This window comes from Corella eumyota, chromosome 7, assembly GCF_963082875.1.
Source record: "Corella eumyota chromosome 7, kaCorEumy4.1, whole genome shotgun sequence".
Taxonomy (NCBI): domain Eukaryota; kingdom Metazoa; phylum Chordata; class Ascidiacea; order Phlebobranchia; family Corellidae; genus Corella; species Corella eumyota.
Window position 1 is genome coordinate 6,368,237 of NC_137496.1, and position 19,032 is coordinate 6,387,268.

Sequence of the window (19,032 nt, forward strand, 5' to 3'; positions counted from 1 at the left end):
AAAAAGGCAGCCAAGAAGCCCGCCGCGAAAAAGGCCACGACGGCGGCCAAGAAGCTCGCGGCCGCCAAGCCGAAGCCGAAGAAGCCCGCCGTGAAGAAGGTCGCCGCGAAAAAGTCGACGACGGCGAAAAAGGCCAGCAAGAAGTAGCCGGCGCGGCGTTGCGCCCGTCTGGCGCGCCCTCACACAACGGCTCTTTTCAGGGCCACCCGTTGTTTCAGTCGAGAGAGATTCCCGGGGTCGGGGTAATTACGAAGCCGGCAGGTGGCCGGGCGGCGTCGCTCGCGATCGACCGCCCTTCGACGTTCGGCGCCCCGCGGCGAAGCACGAAACGAGCGGGGTGCGCGCGCTGCACGCCGATTGGTCGCGGCGGTGAAAATGCGCCAAAGCGCGCTTTCGCGTTTCGCTCGCGTCCGACTCGGCCCGTATAAAGGCGCGCGCCGGCCGAAGTCGAGCACATTCTTCAGCGGACAGCGAAGCAGCAACAACAACTCACTCACTTATCAGCAACATGTCAGGACGAGGCAAAGGCGGAAAAGGCTTGGGAAAGGGGGGCGCGAAACGACATCGCAAGGTTCTGCGCGACAACATCCAGGGTATCACGAAGCCCGCGATCAGGCGTCTCGCTCGACGGGGCGGCGTCAAACGAATCTCCGGCCTTATCTACGAAGAGACTCGCGGCGTGCTCAAGGTCTTTCTCGAGAACGTGATTCGCGACGCGGTCACCTACACCGAACATGCAAAACGGAAGACCGTAACCGCGCTCGACGTCGTCTACGCTTTGAAGCGCCAAGGGCGAACGCTGTACGGCTTCGGCGGTTAGGCGGCGGGCCACGCAGGCGACAGCAACACAATCGGCCCTTTTCAGGGCCACCCGTTTAACGCAAGAGAGAGTTACTTAGACCGGCACGCCGGGCGATGTTTTTTTCGCCGCCGAATCGACTCGCCTTCCCGGCCTCGCTCGGCGCCGTTTCATTGGCGCTCAGCGGAGCGCGCTCATTGGCCGCGCGCCGGCGCGCCAATTCTTCGACCAACGGCAAGCGACGCAGTGGCAGTATAAAAGGCGCTTCGAACCGAGCGACGACATCAGTTTCAGTGGAACGTCGTCGCAGTAAACAAGCAGACCAAGCAAAAAGCAAAGAAATGGCAAGAACCAAGCAGACAGCTCGAAAGTCGACAGGAGGCAAGGCGCCTCGCAAGCAGCTCGCCACCAAGGCCGCCCGCAAAAGTGCGCCGGCCACGGGCGGCGTCAAGAAGCCCCACCGTTATCGACCGGGGACAGTCGCGCTGCGCGAGATCAGGCGTTACCAGAAGTCGACCGAGCTGCTCATTCGCAAGCTGCCCTTCCAGCGACTCGTGCGCGAAATCGCGCAGGACTTCAAGACCGACCTCCGCTTTCAGGGCAGCGCCGTGATGGCCCTGCAGGAGGCCAGCGAAGCTTACCTCGTCGGTCTGTTCGAGGACACCAACTTGTGCGCGATCCACGCCAAGCGCGTGACCATCATGCCGAAAGACATCCAGCTGGCCAGGCGAATTCGAGGCGAGAGGGCCTAGGCGAACGCAGCAGCGTGCCGCACCACACAAACGGCTCTTTTCAGAGCCACCCGTTCAACAAGAAAGAGTTCCGAGTAACGTCGGCCGGCGCCGCGCGATTGGCCGACCGGCCGTGCGACGTTCTTTTGCCGCCGAAGCGACCCGCGCTCTCGGCCTCGTTTCGAGAAAGCTAGCCGGTCGGGCAAAAGAGGGAAACCCCCCACTGGCTGCGACAGGCAAGAGAGAAAGAGGCGCGCCGATCGGCCAGCGCGACGTTCTTTTGCCGCCGAAGCGACTCGCGCTCTCGGCCTCGTTTCGAGAAAGCTAGCAGGTCGCGAAAAAAGAGGGAAACCCCCCACTGGCTGCGACACAGCGAGGAGCGGCGGTTGGTTCGCGCACGTGTGTTTGCCGAAAATTGGCAACGAGGGCGCGGCGCAAAATGACGACGAAAACATTCGAAGTCCGGGCATCTCTCTGCAATTCTGTTCGGGTGGCTCTGAAAAGAGCCGTTTCGAGTTTTTTCGTTCGCGCCGTCGTCGTTGCTCAGGCCTTCTTCGAGGTCTTTTTGGGCAAAAGCACGGCCTGGATGTTGGGCAGCACGCCGCCCTGAGCGATCGTGACGCCGCCGAGCAGCTTGTTGAGTTCCTCGTCGTTGCGAATGGCCAGCTGCAAGTGGCGCGGGATGATTCGGGTTTTCTTGTTGTCTCGCGCGGCGTTGCCGGCCAATTCCAACACCTCGGCGCTCAAGTACTCGAGCACGGCGGCCATGTAGACAGGCGCGCCGGCGCCGACGCGCTCCGAGTAGTGACCCTGGCGGAGAAGTCGATGCACGCGGCCGACGGGGAACTGCAGGCCCGCGCGCGACGAGCGGCTCTTCGGCTTTGCCTTCGCTTTGCCTCCGGCGTTTCCTTTACCTCGTCCTGACATGTTGATTCGTAGTTGCGGTTGGTGCTTCAAAGTAAGACTGTGAGGCCGTCGCCGCTCGAGTCGCTTTATATATGCTGCAGTTTTGCGCGCGCCGACCGGTCGTCGACCAATCGCGCGGCGCGCGCCGCAACTCGCTCGACTGCGATTGGTGCCCGTTTCGATGGCCAATTTGCATAAGGGAAAGCCCCCCGTTGTTTCGTATGCGCTGCAGTTAGCGCGCGCGTCGACCAATCGCGTGGCGAGCGCCGCAACTCGCTAGACTGCGATTGGCGCCCGTTTCGATGGCCAATTTGCATAAGGGAAAGCCCCCCGTGGCGAAGGCGGCGGAACGCCGATTGGCCGTTGCCGAGTCGCTCGAACGGCTCGCGCGCCTGCGATTGGCCGGCGCTTCGAGTGCTCATTTGCATAGCGGCGGCTTTAAAAGCGAGCGCGCCGACCAGCCGCCACACTCAGCTCGCAAACCCACCACAACCGCGACAACACGATGGCAGCATCAAAAGGCACGAAGAAGGCAGTCAAGAAGGCCGCGCCGGCCGAAAACAAAAAGAAGCGACGCGCCCGCCGAAAGGAGAGCTTCAGCATCTACATTTACAAGGTGCTCAAGCAGGTGCACCCCGACACCGGCATCTCCAGCAAGGCGATGAGCATCATGAACTCGTTCGTGAACGACATCTTCGAGCGAATCGCGTCCGAGGGCTCGCGCCTGGCAACCTACAACAAGCGGCACACGATCAGCAGCCGCGAAATCCAGACCGCCGTGCGACTGCTCTTGCCCGGCGAACTGGCCAAGCACGCCGTGTCGGAGGGCACCAAGGCCGTGACCAAATACACCAGCTCGAAGTAGTTTTTCGACGACGACGAAAAAAAAAACAGCGAAACGGCTCTTTTCAGAGCCACCCCTCGTGCTCGAAAGAGAAAAGCCACCACGCCCGTTCGCGGGCCCCATCGAAAAACACGTTTATTAATATTTTTATTATCAGACAAAGTTGTTGTTGTTGTTGTTCGCTCGTTCGCAAATAGCGGCGAGAAGATCGAAATTTCGCTCGGGCCCCGGTCGCTCGAGTGCTTTCGGCGGCCGCGCGAGCTCGCAAAACGACGGGACGGCTACGCCCCACGACGGCCAGACCTGCGCCCTTGGGCGCGCCGCGGTTCCTGCGAGGCGCCAAGGCGACGAAAGGCGGCGGCGCGGGCCCGTCGCTCGCCGAACGGGCCGAACGAGGCGAGCAAACTCGCCAAAACGCGGCCCGGCAGCGTTTTGCCGAGGTTCGGCGACCGACCGCGAGCGAAGCTCGGCCACCACGCGCACGGCGACGCGACGGGGGGCTGCGGCGGCCGAAGACGCTCGTTTCGAGCCGCTGCCGAGCTCCGTCCGAGGTCGCGCGGCCGCGCCGCAGCAAGAAACGTGCTCGCGCCTTAGCACAGATTCGCCAGCAAAAGCCGCCGCCAGGCCGATCGCTCCGTTCGCGTCGTTTCGTTTCGGTTCGACAGCGAGCTATTTATAACGCGTCATAGCAGTGGCCGGGCTTTCATAGCGAAAAGCGAAATCGAACGAAGACCAACCAACATGACAGCCCAACAGCAACAGCAACAGTCCGCCGGCAAAGCCAAGAAGACGCCGAAGGCCGCGCCGCCGGCGCACCCCACCTACCGGGTCATGGTCGCCGCCGCCGTGGCCGCGACCAAGAACAAACGCGGCACGTCTCGCCAGGCCATCGTCAGCTACATACGGAGCAACTACGACGTAAAGGACGGCACGGCCAGCCGCAACGTCACCGCCGCCGTCAAGCGAATGACCGCCGACAAGACTCTCGCGCAGACCAAGGGCACGGGCGCGTCCGGCTCTTTCAAGCTTCCCGTCGCCGAGAAGAAGAAGAAGCCCGCCGCCGCCGCCGCCGCCGCTAAAAAGCCGGCCGCCGCCGCAGCAGCGAAGAAGAAGAAGCCCGCGGCCGGCCAGAAGAAGACCGGCACGCCGTCCAAAAACAAGCGGGAGACGGCCAAGAAGTCGGCGCCCGCCGCCTCGAAGAAGGCCACGCCGAAAAAGGCAGCCAAGAAGCCCGCCGCGAAAAAGGCCACGACGGCGGCCAAGAAGCTCGCGGCCGCCAAGCCGAAGCCGAAGAAGCCCGCCGTGAAGAAGGTCGCCGCGAAAAAGTCGACGACGGCGAAAAAGGCCAGCAAGAAGTAGCCGGCGCGGCGTTGCGCCCGTCTGGCGCGCCCTCACACAACGGCTCTTTTCAGGGCCACCCGTTGTTTCAGTCGAGAGAGATTCCCGGGGTCGGGGTAATTACGAAGCCGGCAGGTGGCCGGGCGGCGTCGCTCGCGATCGACCGCCCTTCGACGTTCGGCGCCCCGCGGCGAAGCACGAAACGAGCGGGGTGCGCGCGCTGCACGCCGATTGGTCGCGGCGGTGAAAATGCGCCAAAGCGCGCTTTCGCGTTTCGCTCGCGTCCGACTCGGCCCGTATAAAGGCGCGCGCCGGCCGAAGTCGAGCACATTCTTCAGCGGACAGCGAAGCAGCAACAACAACTCACTCACTTATCAGCAACATGTCAGGACGAGGCAAAGGCGGAAAAGGCTTGGGAAAGGGGGGCGCGAAACGACATCGCAAGGTTCTGCGCGACAACATCCAGGGTATCACGAAGCCCGCGATCAGGCGTCTCGCTCGACGGGGCGGCGTCAAACGAATCTCCGGCCTTATCTACGAAGAGACTCGCGGCGTGCTCAAGGTCTTTCTCGAGAACGTGATTCGCGACGCGGTCACCTACACCGAACATGCAAAACGGAAGACCGTAACCGCGCTCGACGTCGTCTACGCTTTGAAGCGCCAAGGGCGAACGCTGTACGGCTTCGGCGGTTAGGCGGCGGGCCACGCAGGCGACAGCAACACAATCGGCCCTTTTCAGGGCCACCCGTTTAACGCAAGAGAGAGTTACTTAGACCGGCACGCCGGGCGATGTTTTTTTCGCCGCCGAATCGACTCGCCTTCCCGGCCTCGCTCGGCGCCGTTTCATTGGCGCTCAGCGGAGCGCGCTCATTGGCCGCGCGCCGGCGCGCCAATTCTTCGACCAACGGCAAGCGACGCAGTGGCAGTATAAAAGGCGCTTCGAACCGAGCGACGACATCAGTTTCAGTGGAACGTCGTCGCAGTAAACAAGCAGACCAAGCAAAAAGCAAAGAAATGGCAAGAACCAAGCAGACAGCTCGAAAGTCGACAGGAGGCAAGGCGCCTCGCAAGCAGCTCGCCACCAAGGCCGCCCGCAAAAGTGCGCCGGCCACGGGCGGCGTCAAGAAGCCCCACCGTTATCGACCGGGGACAGTCGCGCTGCGCGAGATCAGGCGTTACCAGAAGTCGACCGAGCTGCTCATTCGCAAGCTGCCCTTCCAGCGACTCGTGCGCGAAATCGCGCAGGACTTCAAGACCGACCTCCGCTTTCAGGGCAGCGCCGTGATGGCCCTGCAGGAGGCCAGCGAAGCTTACCTCGTCGGTCTGTTCGAGGACACCAACTTGTGCGCGATCCACGCCAAGCGCGTGACCATCATGCCGAAAGACATCCAGCTGGCCAGGCGAATTCGAGGCGAGAGGGCCTAGGCGAACGCAGCAGCGTGCCGCACCACACAAACGGCTCTTTTCAGAGCCACCCGTTCAACAAGAAAGAGTTCCGAGTAACGTCGGCCGGCGCCGCGCGATTGGCCGACCGGCCGTGCGACGTTCTTTTGCCGCCGAAGCGACCCGCGCTCTCGGCCTCGTTTCGAGAAAGCTAGCCGGTCGGGCAAAAGAGGGAAACCCCCCACTGGCTGCGACAGGCAAGAGAGAAAGAGGCGCGCCGATCGGCCAGCGCGACGTTCTTTTGCCGCCGAAGCGACTCGCGCTCTCGGCCTCGTTTCGAGAAAGCTAGCAGGTCGCGAAAAAAGAGGGAAACCCCCCACTGGCTGCGACACAGCGAGGAGCGGCGGTTGGTTCGCGCACGTGTGTTTGCCGAAAATTGGCAACGAGGGCGCGGCGCAAAATGACGACGAAAACATTCGAAGTCCGGGCATCTCTCTGCAATTCTGTTCGGGTGGCTCTGAAAAGAGCCGTTTCGAGTTTTTTCGTTCGCGCCGTCGTCGTTGCTCAGGCCTTCTTCGAGGTCTTTTTGGGCAAAAGCACGGCCTGGATGTTGGGCAGCACGCCGCCCTGAGCGATCGTGACGCCGCCGAGCAGCTTGTTGAGTTCCTCGTCGTTGCGAATGGCCAGCTGCAAGTGGCGCGGGATGATTCGGGTTTTCTTGTTGTCTCGCGCGGCGTTGCCGGCCAATTCCAACACCTCGGCGCTCAAGTACTCGAGCACGGCGGCCATGTAGACAGGCGCGCCGGCGCCGACGCGCTCCGAGTAGTGACCCTGGCGGAGAAGTCGATGCACGCGGCCGACGGGGAACTGCAGGCCCGCGCGCGACGAGCGGCTCTTCGGCTTTGCCTTCGCTTTGCCTCCGGCGTTTCCTTTACCTCGTCCTGACATGTTGATTCGTAGTTGCGGTTGGTGCTTCAAAGTAAGACTGTGAGGCCGTCGCCGCTCGAGTCGCTTTATATATGCTGCAGTTTTGCGCGCGCCGACCGGTCGTCGACCAATCGCGCGGCGCGCGCCGCAACTCGCTCGACTGCGATTGGTGCCCGTTTCGATGGCCAATTTGCATAAGGGAAAGCCCCCCGTTGTTTCGTATGCGCTGCAGTTAGCGCGCGCGTCGACCAATCGCGTGGCGAGCGCCGCAACTCGCTAGACTGCGATTGGCGCCCGTTTCGATGGCCAATTTGCATAAGGGAAAGCCCCCCGTGGCGAAGGCGGCGGAACGCCGATTGGCCGTTGCCGAGTCGCTCGAACGGCTCGCGCGCCTGCGATTGGCCGGCGCTTCGAGTGCTCATTTGCATAGCGGCGGCTTTAAAAGCGAGCGCGCCGACCAGCCGCCACACTCAGCTCGCAAACCCACCACAACCGCGACAACACGATGGCAGCATCAAAAGGCACGAAGAAGGCAGTCAAGAAGGCCGCGCCGGCCGAAAACAAAAAGAAGCGACGCGCCCGCCGAAAGGAGAGCTTCAGCATCTACATTTACAAGGTGCTCAAGCAGGTGCACCCCGACACCGGCATCTCCAGCAAGGCGATGAGCATCATGAACTCGTTCGTGAACGACATCTTCGAGCGAATCGCGTCCGAGGGCTCGCGCCTGGCAACCTACAACAAGCGGCACACGATCAGCAGCCGCGAAATCCAGACCGCCGTGCGACTGCTCTTGCCCGGCGAACTGGCCAAGCACGCCGTGTCGGAGGGCACCAAGGCCGTGACCAAATACACCAGCTCGAAGTAGTTTTTCGACGACGACGAAAAAAAAAACAGCGAAACGGCTCTTTTCAGAGCCACCCCTCGTGCTCGAAAGAGAAAAGCCACCACGCCCGTTCGCGGGCCCCATCGAAAAACACGTTTATTAATATTTTTATTATCAGACAAAGTTGTTGTTGTTGTTGTTCGCTCGTTCGCAAATAGCGGCGAGAAGATCGAAATTTCGCTCGGGCCCCGGTCGCTCGAGTGCTTTCGGCGGCCGCGCGAGCTCGCAAAACGACGGGACGGCTACGCCCCACGACGGCCAGACCTGCGCCCTTGGGCGCGCCGCGGTTCCTGCGAGGCGCCAAGGCGACGAAAGGCGGCGGCGCGGGCCCGTCGCTCGCCGAACGGGCCGAACGAGGCGAGCAAACTCGCCAAAACGCGGCCCGGCAGCGTTTTGCCGAGGTTCGGCGACCGACCGCGAGCGAAGCTCGGCCACCACGCGCACGGCGACGCGACGGGGGGCTGCGGCGGCCGAAGACGCTCGTTTCGAGCCGCTGCCGAGCTCCGTCCGAGGTCGCGCGGCCGCGCCGCAGCAAGAAACGTGCTCGCGCCTTAGCACAGATTCGCCAGCAAAAGCCGCCGCCAGGCCGATCGCTCCGTTCGCGTCGTTTCGTTTCGGTTCGACAGCGAGCTATTTATAACGCGTCATAGCAGTGGCCGGGCTTTCATAGCGAAAAGCGAAATCGAACGAAGACCAACCAACATGACAGCCCAACAGCAACAGCAACAGTCCGCCGGCAAAGCCAAGAAGACGCCGAAGGCCGCGCCGCCGGCGCACCCCACCTACCGGGTCATGGTCGCCGCCGCCGTGGCCGCGACCAAGAACAAACGCGGCACGTCTCGCCAGGCCATCGTCAGCTACATACGGAGCAACTACGACGTAAAGGACGGCACGGCCAGCCGCAACGTCACCGCCGCCGTCAAGCGAATGACCGCCGACAAGACTCTCGCGCAGACCAAGGGCACGGGCGCGTCCGGCTCTTTCAAGCTTCCCGTCGCCGAGAAGAAGAAGAAGCCCGCCGCCGCCGCCGCCGCCGCTAAAAAGCCGGCCGCCGCCGCAGCAGCGAAGAAGAAGAAGCCCGCGGCCGGCCAGAAGAAGACCGGCACGCCGTCCAAAAACAAGCGGGAGACGGCCAAGAAGTCGGCGCCCGCCGCCTCGAAGAAGGCCACGCCGAAAAAGGCAGCCAAGAAGCCCGCCGCGAAAAAGGCCACGACGGCGGCCAAGAAGCTCGCGGCCGCCAAGCCGAAGCCGAAGAAGCCCGCCGTGAAGAAGGTCGCCGCGAAAAAGTCGACGACGGCGAAAAAGGCCAGCAAGAAGTAGCCGGCGCGGCGTTGCGCCCGTCTGGCGCGCCCTCACACAACGGCTCTTTTCAGGGCCACCCGTTGTTTCAGTCGAGAGAGATTCCCGGGGTCGGGGTAATTACGAAGCCGGCAGGTGGCCGGGCGGCGTCGCTCGCGATCGACCGCCCTTCGACGTTCGGCGCCCCGCGGCGAAGCACGAAACGAGCGGGGTGCGCGCGCTGCACGCCGATTGGTCGCGGCGGTGAAAATGCGCCAAAGCGCGCTTTCGCGTTTCGCTCGCGTCCGACTCGGCCCGTATAAAGGCGCGCGCCGGCCGAAGTCGAGCACATTCTTCAGCGGACAGCGAAGCAGCAACAACAACTCACTCACTTATCAGCAACATGTCAGGACGAGGCAAAGGCGGAAAAGGCTTGGGAAAGGGGGGCGCGAAACGACATCGCAAGGTTCTGCGCGACAACATCCAGGGTATCACGAAGCCCGCGATCAGGCGTCTCGCTCGACGGGGCGGCGTCAAACGAATCTCCGGCCTTATCTACGAAGAGACTCGCGGCGTGCTCAAGGTCTTTCTCGAGAACGTGATTCGCGACGCGGTCACCTACACCGAACATGCAAAACGGAAGACCGTAACCGCGCTCGACGTCGTCTACGCTTTGAAGCGCCAAGGGCGAACGCTGTACGGCTTCGGCGGTTAGGCGGCGGGCCACGCAGGCGACAGCAACACAATCGGCCCTTTTCAGGGCCACCCGTTTAACGCAAGAGAGAGTTACTTAGACCGGCACGCCGGGCGATGTTTTTTTCGCCGCCGAATCGACTCGCCTTCCCGGCCTCGCTCGGCGCCGTTTCATTGGCGCTCAGCGGAGCGCGCTCATTGGCCGCGCGCCGGCGCGCCAATTCTTCGACCAACGGCAAGCGACGCAGTGGCAGTATAAAAGGCGCTTCGAACCGAGCGACGACATCAGTTTCAGTGGAACGTCGTCGCAGTAAACAAGCAGACCAAGCAAAAAGCAAAGAAATGGCAAGAACCAAGCAGACAGCTCGAAAGTCGACAGGAGGCAAGGCGCCTCGCAAGCAGCTCGCCACCAAGGCCGCCCGCAAAAGTGCGCCGGCCACGGGCGGCGTCAAGAAGCCCCACCGTTATCGACCGGGGACAGTCGCGCTGCGCGAGATCAGGCGTTACCAGAAGTCGACCGAGCTGCTCATTCGCAAGCTGCCCTTCCAGCGACTCGTGCGCGAAATCGCGCAGGACTTCAAGACCGACCTCCGCTTTCAGGGCAGCGCCGTGATGGCCCTGCAGGAGGCCAGCGAAGCTTACCTCGTCGGTCTGTTCGAGGACACCAACTTGTGCGCGATCCACGCCAAGCGCGTGACCATCATGCCGAAAGACATCCAGCTGGCCAGGCGAATTCGAGGCGAGAGGGCCTAGGCGAACGCAGCAGCGTGCCGCACCACACAAACGGCTCTTTTCAGAGCCACCCGTTCAACAAGAAAGAGTTCCGAGTAACGTCGGCCGGCGCCGCGCGATTGGCCGACCGGCCGTGCGACGTTCTTTTGCCGCCGAAGCGACCCGCGCTCTCGGCCTCGTTTCGAGAAAGCTAGCCGGTCGGGCAAAAGAGGGAAACCCCCCACTGGCTGCGACAGGCAAGAGAGAAAGAGGCGCGCCGATCGGCCAGCGCGACGTTCTTTTGCCGCCGAAGCGACTCGCGCTCTCGGCCTCGTTTCGAGAAAGCTAGCAGGTCGCGAAAAAAGAGGGAAACCCCCCACTGGCTGCGACACAGCGAGGAGCGGCGGTTGGTTCGCGCACGTGTGTTTGCCGAAAATTGGCAACGAGGGCGCGGCGCAAAATGACGACGAAAACATTCGAAGTCCGGGCATCTCTCTGCAATTCTGTTCGGGTGGCTCTGAAAAGAGCCGTTTCGAGTTTTTTCGTTCGCGCCGTCGTCGTTGCTCAGGCCTTCTTCGAGGTCTTTTTGGGCAAAAGCACGGCCTGGATGTTGGGCAGCACGCCGCCCTGAGCGATCGTGACGCCGCCGAGCAGCTTGTTGAGTTCCTCGTCGTTGCGAATGGCCAGCTGCAAGTGGCGCGGGATGATTCGGGTTTTCTTGTTGTCTCGCGCGGCGTTGCCGGCCAATTCCAACACCTCGGCGCTCAAGTACTCGAGCACGGCGGCCATGTAGACAGGCGCGCCGGCGCCGACGCGCTCCGAGTAGTGACCCTGGCGGAGAAGTCGATGCACGCGGCCGACGGGGAACTGCAGGCCCGCGCGCGACGAGCGGCTCTTCGGCTTTGCCTTCGCTTTGCCTCCGGCGTTTCCTTTACCTCGTCCTGACATGTTGATTCGTAGTTGCGGTTGGTGCTTCAAAGTAAGACTGTGAGGCCGTCGCCGCTCGAGTCGCTTTATATATGCTGCAGTTTTGCGCGCGCCGACCGGTCGTCGACCAATCGCGCGGCGCGCGCCGCAACTCGCTCGACTGCGATTGGTGCCCGTTTCGATGGCCAATTTGCATAAGGGAAAGCCCCCCGTTGTTTCGTATGCGCTGCAGTTAGCGCGCGCGTCGACCAATCGCGTGGCGAGCGCCGCAACTCGCTAGACTGCGATTGGCGCCCGTTTCGATGGCCAATTTGCATAAGGGAAAGCCCCCCGTGGCGAAGGCGGCGGAACGCCGATTGGCCGTTGCCGAGTCGCTCGAACGGCTCGCGCGCCTGCGATTGGCCGGCGCTTCGAGTGCTCATTTGCATAGCGGCGGCTTTAAAAGCGAGCGCGCCGACCAGCCGCCACACTCAGCTCGCAAACCCACCACAACCGCGACAACACGATGGCAGCATCAAAAGGCACGAAGAAGGCAGTCAAGAAGGCCGCGCCGGCCGAAAACAAAAAGAAGCGACGCGCCCGCCGAAAGGAGAGCTTCAGCATCTACATTTACAAGGTGCTCAAGCAGGTGCACCCCGACACCGGCATCTCCAGCAAGGCGATGAGCATCATGAACTCGTTCGTGAACGACATCTTCGAGCGAATCGCGTCCGAGGGCTCGCGCCTGGCAACCTACAACAAGCGGCACACGATCAGCAGCCGCGAAATCCAGACCGCCGTGCGACTGCTCTTGCCCGGCGAACTGGCCAAGCACGCCGTGTCGGAGGGCACCAAGGCCGTGACCAAATACACCAGCTCGAAGTAGTTTTTCGACGACGACGAAAAAAAAAACAGCGAAACGGCTCTTTTCAGAGCCACCCCTCGTGCTCGAAAGAGAAAAGCCACCACGCCCGTTCGCGGGCCCCATCGAAAAACACGTTTATTAATATTTTTATTATCAGACAAAGTTGTTGTTGTTGTTGTTCGCTCGTTCGCAAATAGCGGCGAGAAGATCGAAATTTCGCTCGGGCCCCGGTCGCTCGAGTGCTTTCGGCGGCCGCGCGAGCTCGCAAAACGACGGGACGGCTACGCCCCACGACGGCCAGACCTGCGCCCTTGGGCGCGCCGCGGTTCCTGCGAGGCGCCAAGGCGACGAAAGGCGGCGGCGCGGGCCCGTCGCTCGCCGAACGGGCCGAACGAGGCGAGCAAACTCGCCAAAACGCGGCCCGGCAGCGTTTTGCCGAGGTTCGGCGACCGACCGCGAGCGAAGCTCGGCCACCACGCGCACGGCGACGCGACGGGGGGCTGCGGCGGCCGAAGACGCTCGTTTCGAGCCGCTGCCGAGCTCCGTCCGAGGTCGCGCGGCCGCGCCGCAGCAAGAAACGTGCTCGCGCCTTAGCACAGATTCGCCAGCAAAAGCCGCCGCCAGGCCGATCGCTCCGTTCGCGTCGTTTCGTTTCGGTTCGACAGCGAGCTATTTATAACGCGTCATAGCAGTGGCCGGGCTTTCATAGCGAAAAGCGAAATCGAACGAAGACCAACCAACATGACAGCCCAACAGCAACAGCAACAGTCCGCCGGCAAAGCCAAGAAGACGCCGAAGGCCGCGCCGCCGGCGCACCCCACCTACCGGGTCATGGTCGCCGCCGCCGTGGCCGCGACCAAGAACAAACGCGGCACGTCTCGCCAGGCCATCGTCAGCTACATACGGAGCAACTACGACGTAAAGGACGGCACGGCCAGCCGCAACGTCACCGCCGCCGTCAAGCGAATGACCGCCGACAAGACTCTCGCGCAGACCAAGGGCACGGGCGCGTCCGGCTCTTTCAAGCTTCCCGTCGCCGAGAAGAAGAAGAAGCCCGCCGCCGCCGCCGCCGCCGCTAAAAAGCCGGCCGCCGCCGCAGCAGCGAAGAAGAAGAAGCCCGCGGCCGGCCAGAAGAAGACCGGCACGCCGTCCAAAAACAAGCGGGAGACGGCCAAGAAGTCGGCGCCCGCCGCCTCGAAGAAGGCCACGCCGAAAAAGGCAGCCAAGAAGCCCGCCGCGAAAAAGGCCACGACGGCGGCCAAGAAGCTCGCGGCCGCCAAGCCGAAGCCGAAGAAGCCCGCCGTGAAGAAGGTCGCCGCGAAAAAGTCGACGACGGCGAAAAAGGCCAGCAAGAAGTAGCCGGCGCGGCGTTGCGCCCGTCTGGCGCGCCCTCACACAACGGCTCTTTTCAGGGCCACCCGTTGTTTCAGTCGAGAGAGATTCCCGGGGTCGGGGTAATTACGAAGCCGGCAGGTGGCCGGGCGGCGTCGCTCGCGATCGACCGCCCTTCGACGTTCGGCGCCCCGCGGCGAAGCACGAAACGAGCGGGGTGCGCGCGCTGCACGCCGATTGGTCGCGGCGGTGAAAATGCGCCAAAGCGCGCTTTCGCGTTTCGCTCGCGTCCGACTCGGCCCGTATAAAGGCGCGCGCCGGCCGAAGTCGAGCACATTCTTCAGCGGACAGCGAAGCAGCAACAACAACTCACTCACTTATCAGCAACATGTCAGGACGAGGCAAAGGCGGAAAAGGCTTGGGAAAGGGGGGCGCGAAACGACATCGCAAGGTTCTGCGCGACAACATCCAGGGTATCACGAAGCCCGCGATCAGGCGTCTCGCTCGACGGGGCGGCGTCAAACGAATCTCCGGCCTTATCTACGAAGAGACTCGCGGCGTGCTCAAGGTCTTTCTCGAGAACGTGATTCGCGACGCGGTCACCTACACCGAACATGCAAAACGGAAGACCGTAACCGCGCTCGACGTCGTCTACGCTTTGAAGCGCCAAGGGCGAACGCTGTACGGCTTCGGCGGTTAGGCGGCGGGCCACGCAGGCGACAGCAACACAATCGGCCCTTTTCAGGGCCACCCGTTTAACGCAAGAGAGAGTTACTTAGACCGGCACGCCGGGCGATGTTTTTTTCGCCGCCGAATCGACTCGCCTTCCCGGCCTCGCTCGGCGCCGTTTCATTGGCGCTCAGCGGAGCGCGCTCATTGGCCGCGCGCCGGCGCGCCAATTCTTCGACCAACGGCAAGCGACGCAGTGGCAGTATAAAAGGCGCTTCGAACCGAGCGACGACATCAGTTTCAGTGGAACGTCGTCGCAGTAAACAAGCAGACCAAGCAAAAAGCAAAGAAATGGCAAGAACCAAGCAGACAGCTCGAAAGTCGACAGGAGGCAAGGCGCCTCGCAAGCAGCTCGCCACCAAGGCCGCCCGCGTGCGCCGGCCACGGGCGGCGTCAAGAAGCCCCACCGTTATCGACCGGGGACAGTCGCGCTGCGCGAGATCAGGCGTTACCAGAAGTCGACCGAGCTGCTCATTCGCAAGCTGCCCTTCCAGCGACTCGTGCGCGAAATCGCGCAGGACTTCAAGACCGACCTCCGCTTTCAGGGCAGCGCCGTGATGGCCCTGCAGGAGGCCAGCGAAGCTTACCTCGTCGGTCTGTTCGAGGACACCAACTTGTGCGCGATCCACGCCAAGCGCGTGACCATCATGCCGAAAGACATCCAGCTGGCCAGGCGAATTCGAGGCGAGAGGGCCTAGGCGAACGCAGCAGCGTGCCGCACCACACAAACGGCTCTTTTCAGAGCCACCCGTTCAACAAGAAAGAGTTCCGAGTAACGTCGGCCGGCGCCGCGCGATTGGCCGACCGGCCGTGCGACGTTCTTTTGCCGCCGAAGCGACCCGCGCTCTCGGCCTCGTTTCGAGAAAGCTAGCCGGTCGGGCAAAAGAGGGAAACCCCCCACTGGCTGCGACAGGCAAGAGAGAAAGAGGCGCGCCGATCGGCCAGCGCGACGTTCTTTTGCCGCCGAAGCGACTCGCGCTCTCGGCCTCGTTTCGAGAAAGCTAGCAGGTCGCGAAAAAAGAGGGAAACCCCCCACTGGCTGCGACACAGCGAGGAGCGGCGGTTGGTTCGCGCACGTGTGTTTGCCGAAAATTGGCAACGAGGGCGCGGCGCAAAATGACGACGAAAACATTCGAAGTCCGGGCATCTCTCTGCAATTCTGTTCGGGTGGCTCTGAAAAGAGCCGTTTCGAGTTTTTTCGTTCGCGCCGTCGTCGTTGCTCAGGCCTTCTTCGAGGTCTTTTTGGGCAAAAGCACGGCCTGGATGTTGGGCAGCACGCCGCCCTGAGCGATCGTGACGCCGCCGAGCAGCTTGTTGAGTTCCTCGTCGTTGCGAATGGCCAGCTGCAAGTGGCGCGGGATGATTCGGGTTTTCTTGTTGTCTCGCGCGGCGTTGCCGGCCAATTCCAACACCTCGGCGCTCAAGTACTCGAGCACGGCGGCCATGTAGACAGGCGCGCCGGCGCCGACGCGCTCCGAGTAGTGACCCTGGCGGAGAAGTCGATGCACGCGGCCGACGGGGAACTGCAGGCCCGCGCGCGACGAGCGGCTCTTCGGCTTTGCCTTCGCTTTGCCTCCGGCGTTTCCTTTACCTCGTCCTGACATGTTGATTCGTAGTTGCGGTTGGTGCTTCAAAGTAAGACTGTGAGGCCGTCGCCGCTCGAGTCGCTTTATATATGCTGCAGTTTTGCGCGCGCCGACCGGTCGTCGACCAATCGCGCGGCGCGCGCCGCAACTCGCTCGACTGCGATTGGTGCCCGTTTCGATGGCCAATTTGCATAAGGGAAAGCCCCCCGTTGTTTCGTATGCGCTGCAGTTAGCGCGCGCGTCGACCAATCGCGTGGCGAGCGCCGCAACTCGCTAGACTGCGATTGGCGCCCGTTTCGATGGCCAATTTGCATAAGGGAAAGCCCCCCGTGGCGAAGGCGGCGGAACGCCGATTGGCCGTTGCCGAGTCGCTCGAACGGCTCGCGCGCCTGCGATTGGCCGGCGCTTCGAGTGCTCATTTGCATAGCGGCGGCTTTAAAAGCGAGCGCGCCGACCAGCCGCCACACTCAGCTCGCAAACCCACCACAACCGCGACAACACGATGGCAGCATCAAAAGGCACGAAGAAGGCAGTCAAGAAGGCCGCGCCGGCCGAAAACAAAAAGAAGCGACGCGCCCGCCGAAAGGAGAGCTTCAGCATCTACATTTACAAGGTGCTCAAGCAGGTGCACCCCGACACCGGCATCTCCAGCAAGGCGATGAGCATCATGAACTCGTTCGTGAACGACATCTTCGAGCGAATCGCGTCCGAGGGCTCGCGCCTGGCAACCTACAACAAGCGGCACACGATCAGCAGCCGCGAAATCCAGACCGCCGTGCGACTGCTCTTGCCCGGCGAACTGGCCAAGCACGCCGTGTCGGAGGGCACCAAGGCCGTGACCAAATACACCAGCTCGAAGTAGTTTTTCGACGACGACGAAAAAAAAAACAGCGAAACGGCTCTTTTCAGAGCCACCCCTCGTGCTCGAAAGAGAAAAGCCACCACGCCCGTTCGCGGGCCCCATCGAAAAACACGTTTATTAATATTTTTATTATCAGACAAAGTTGTTGTTGTTGTTGTTCGCTCGTTCGCAAATAGCGGCGAGAAGATCGAAATTTCGCTCGGGCCCCGGTCGCTCGAGTGCTTTCGGCGGCCGCGCGAGCTCGCAAAACGACGGGACGGCTACGCCCCACGACGGCCAGACCTGCGCCCTTGGGCGCGCCGCGGTTCCTGCGAGGCGCCAAGGCGACGAAAGGCGGCGGCGCGGGCCCGTCGCTCGCCGAACGGGCCGAACGAGGCGAGCAAACTCGCCAAAACGCGGCCCGGCAGCGTTTTGCCGAGGTTCGGCGACCGACCGCGAGCGAAGCTCGGCCACCACGCGCACGGCGACGCGACGGGGGGCTGCGGCGGCCGAAGACGCTCGTTTCGAGCCGCTGCCGAGCTCCGTCCGAGGTCGCGCGGCCGCGCCGCAGCAAGAAACGTGCTCGCGCCTTAGCACAGATTCGCCAGCAAAAGCCGCCGCCAGGCCGATCGCTCCGTTCGCGTCGTTTCGTTTCGGTTCGACAGCGAGCTATTTATAACGCGTCATAGCAGTGGCCGGGCTTTCATAGCGAAAAGCGAAATCGAACGAAGACCAACCAACATGACAGCCCAACAGCAACAGCAACAGTCCGCCGGCAAAGCCAAGAAGACGCCGAAGGCCGCGCCGCCGGCGCACCCCACCTACCGGGTCATGGTCGCCGCCGCCGTGGCCGCGACCAAGAACAAACGCGGCACGTCTCGCCAGGCCATCGTCAGCTACATACGGAGCAACTACGACGTAAAGGACGGCACGGCCAGCCGCAACGTCACCGCCGCCGTCAAGCGAATGACCGCCGACAAGACTCTCGCGCAGACCAAGGGCACGGGCGCGTCCGGCTCTTTCAAGCTTCCCGTCGCCGAGAAGAAGAAGAAGCCCGCCGCCGCCGCCGCCGCCGCTAAAAAGCCGGCCGCCGCCGCAGCAGCGAAGAAGAAGAAGCCCGCGGCCGGCCAGAAGAAGACCGGCACGCCGTCCAAAAACAAGCGGGAGACGGCCAAGAAGTCGGCGCCCGCCGCCTCGAAGAAGGCCACGCCGAAAAAGGCAGCCAAGAAGCCCGCCGCGAAAAAGGCCACGACGGCGGCCAAGAAGCTCGCGGCCGCCAAGCCGAAGCCGAAGAAGCCCGCCGTGAAGAAGGTCGCCGCGAAAAAGTCGACGACGGCGAAAAAGGCCAGCAAGAAGTAGCCGGCGCGGCGTTGCGCCCGTCTGGCGCGCCCTCACACAACGGCTCTTTTCAGGGCCACCCGTTGTTTCAGTCGAGAGAGATTCCCGGGGTCGGGGTAATTACGAAGCCGGCAGGTGGCCGGGCGGCGTCGCTCGCGATCGACCGCCCTTCGACGTTCGGCGCCCCGCGGCGAAGCACGAAACGAGCGGGGTGCGCGCGCTGCACGCCGATTGGTCGCGGCGGTGAAAATGCGCCAAAGCGCGCTTTCGCGTTTCGCTCGCGTCCGACTCGGCCCGTATAAAGGCGCGCGCCGGCCGAAGTCGAGCACATTCTTCAGCGGACAGCGAAGCAGCAACAACAACTCACTCACTTATCAGCAACATGTCAGGACGAGGCAAAGGCGGAAAAGGCTTGGGAAAGGGGGGCGCGAAACGACATCGCAAGGTTCTGCGCGACAACATCCAGGGTATCACGAAGCCCGCGATCAGGCGTCTCGCTCGACGGGGCGGCGTCAAACGAATCTCCGGCCTTATCTACGAAGAGACTCGCGGCGTGCTCAAGGTCTTTCTCGAGAACGTGATTCGCGACGCGGTCACCTACACCGAACATGCAAAACGGAAGACCGTAACCGCGCTCGACGTCGTCTACGCTTTGAAGCGCCAAGGGCGAACGCTGTACGGCTTCGGCGGTTAGGCGGCGGGCCACGCAGGCGACAGCAACACAATCGGCCCTTTTCAGGGCCACCCGTTTAACGCAAGAGAGTTACTTAGACCGGCACGCCGGGCGATGTTTTTTTCGCCGCCGAATCGACTCGCCTTCCCGGCCTCGCTCGGCGCCGTTTCATTGGCGCTCAGCGGAGCGCGCTCATTGGCCGCGCGCCGGCGCGCCAATTCTTCGACCAACGGCAAGCGACGCAGTGGCAGTATAAAAGGCGCTTCGAA

The 19,032-nt window shown here is 62.8% G+C and overlaps 6 protein-coding genes and 1 pseudogene across 6 annotated transcripts; 5 read left to right on the forward strand and 2 right to left on the reverse strand.

Annotated features, from left to right (window-relative positions):
* Positions 1-508: 508 nt before the first annotated feature.
* Positions 509-5,312, forward strand: LOC145760106 (uncharacterized). Its single transcript, XM_082573976.1, has 3 exons — positions 509-801; positions 1,110-1,469; positions 4,964-5,312. Exons 1-3 carry the CDS (start codon positions 509-511, stop codon positions 5,310-5,312), a joined length of 1,002 nt encoding a protein of 333 aa, XP_082430102.1.
* On the reverse strand, positions 2,074-2,457 carry LOC145759510 (histone H2A). The gene has a single exon (XM_082573350.1). The coding sequence runs from the start codon at positions 2,455-2,457 to the stop codon at positions 2,074-2,076; it is 384 nt and encodes a 127-aa protein (XP_082429476.1).
* Positions 5,313-5,632: 320 nt separating the features above from the next.
* Positions 5,633-6,043, forward strand: LOC145760238 (histone H3). Its single transcript, XM_082574113.1, has one exon. The coding sequence runs from the start codon at positions 5,633-5,635 to the stop codon at positions 6,041-6,043; it is 411 nt and encodes a 136-aa protein (XP_082430239.1).
* A 522-nt stretch (positions 6,044-6,565) lies between these two features.
* LOC145760239 (histone H2A) lies at positions 6,566-6,949 on the reverse strand. Its single transcript, XM_082574114.1, has one exon. The coding sequence runs from the start codon at positions 6,947-6,949 to the stop codon at positions 6,566-6,568; it is 384 nt and encodes a 127-aa protein (XP_082430240.1).
* Positions 6,950-7,433: 484 nt separating this feature from the next.
* LOC145760240 (histone H2B.1-like) lies at positions 7,434-7,793 on the forward strand. Its single transcript, XM_082574116.1, has one exon. The coding sequence runs from the start codon at positions 7,434-7,436 to the stop codon at positions 7,791-7,793; it is 360 nt and encodes a 119-aa protein (XP_082430242.1).
* A 1,699-nt stretch (positions 7,794-9,492) lies between these two features.
* Positions 9,493-14,296, forward strand: LOC145759632 (uncharacterized). The gene is made up of 3 exons (XM_082573478.1): positions 9,493-9,785; positions 10,094-10,453; positions 13,948-14,296. Exons 1-3 carry the CDS (start codon positions 9,493-9,495, stop codon positions 14,294-14,296), a joined length of 1,002 nt encoding a protein of 333 aa, XP_082429604.1.
* Positions 14,297-14,616: 320 nt separating this feature from the next.
* On the forward strand, positions 14,617-18,784 carry LOC145760069 (uncharacterized; annotated as a pseudogene).
* Positions 18,785-19,032: the final 248 nt, after the last annotated feature.

Excerpts from the sequence above, each read along its gene's own strand:
- LOC145760106 (XM_082573976.1), top strand. The coding sequence starts at position 509 with ATGTCAGGACGAGGCAAAGGCGGAAAAGGCTTGGGAAAGGGGGGCGCG. Across the intron at positions 802-1,109 it reads AAGCGCCAAGGGCGAACGCT|TAAACAAGCAGACCAAGCAA; the intron begins GTACGGCTTCGG and ends ACGTCGTCGCAG. Across the intron at positions 1,470-4,963 it reads CTGTTCGAGGACACCAACTT|CGAAGCAGCAACAACAACTC; the intron begins GTGCGCGATCCA and ends TTCAGCGGACAG.
- LOC145759510 (XM_082573350.1), bottom strand. The coding sequence starts at position 2,457 with ATGTCAGGACGAGGTAAAGGAAACGCCGGAGGCAAAGCGAAGGCAAAG.
- LOC145760238 (XM_082574113.1), top strand. The coding sequence starts at position 5,633 with ATGGCAAGAACCAAGCAGACAGCTCGAAAGTCGACAGGAGGCAAGGCG.
- LOC145760239 (XM_082574114.1), bottom strand. The coding sequence starts at position 6,949 with ATGTCAGGACGAGGTAAAGGAAACGCCGGAGGCAAAGCGAAGGCAAAG.
- LOC145760240 (XM_082574116.1), top strand. The coding sequence starts at position 7,434 with ATGGCAGCATCAAAAGGCACGAAGAAGGCAGTCAAGAAGGCCGCGCCG.
- LOC145759632 (XM_082573478.1), top strand. The coding sequence starts at position 9,493 with ATGTCAGGACGAGGCAAAGGCGGAAAAGGCTTGGGAAAGGGGGGCGCG. Across the intron at positions 9,786-10,093 it reads AAGCGCCAAGGGCGAACGCT|TAAACAAGCAGACCAAGCAA; the intron begins GTACGGCTTCGG and ends ACGTCGTCGCAG. Across the intron at positions 10,454-13,947 it reads CTGTTCGAGGACACCAACTT|CGAAGCAGCAACAACAACTC; the intron begins GTGCGCGATCCA and ends TTCAGCGGACAG.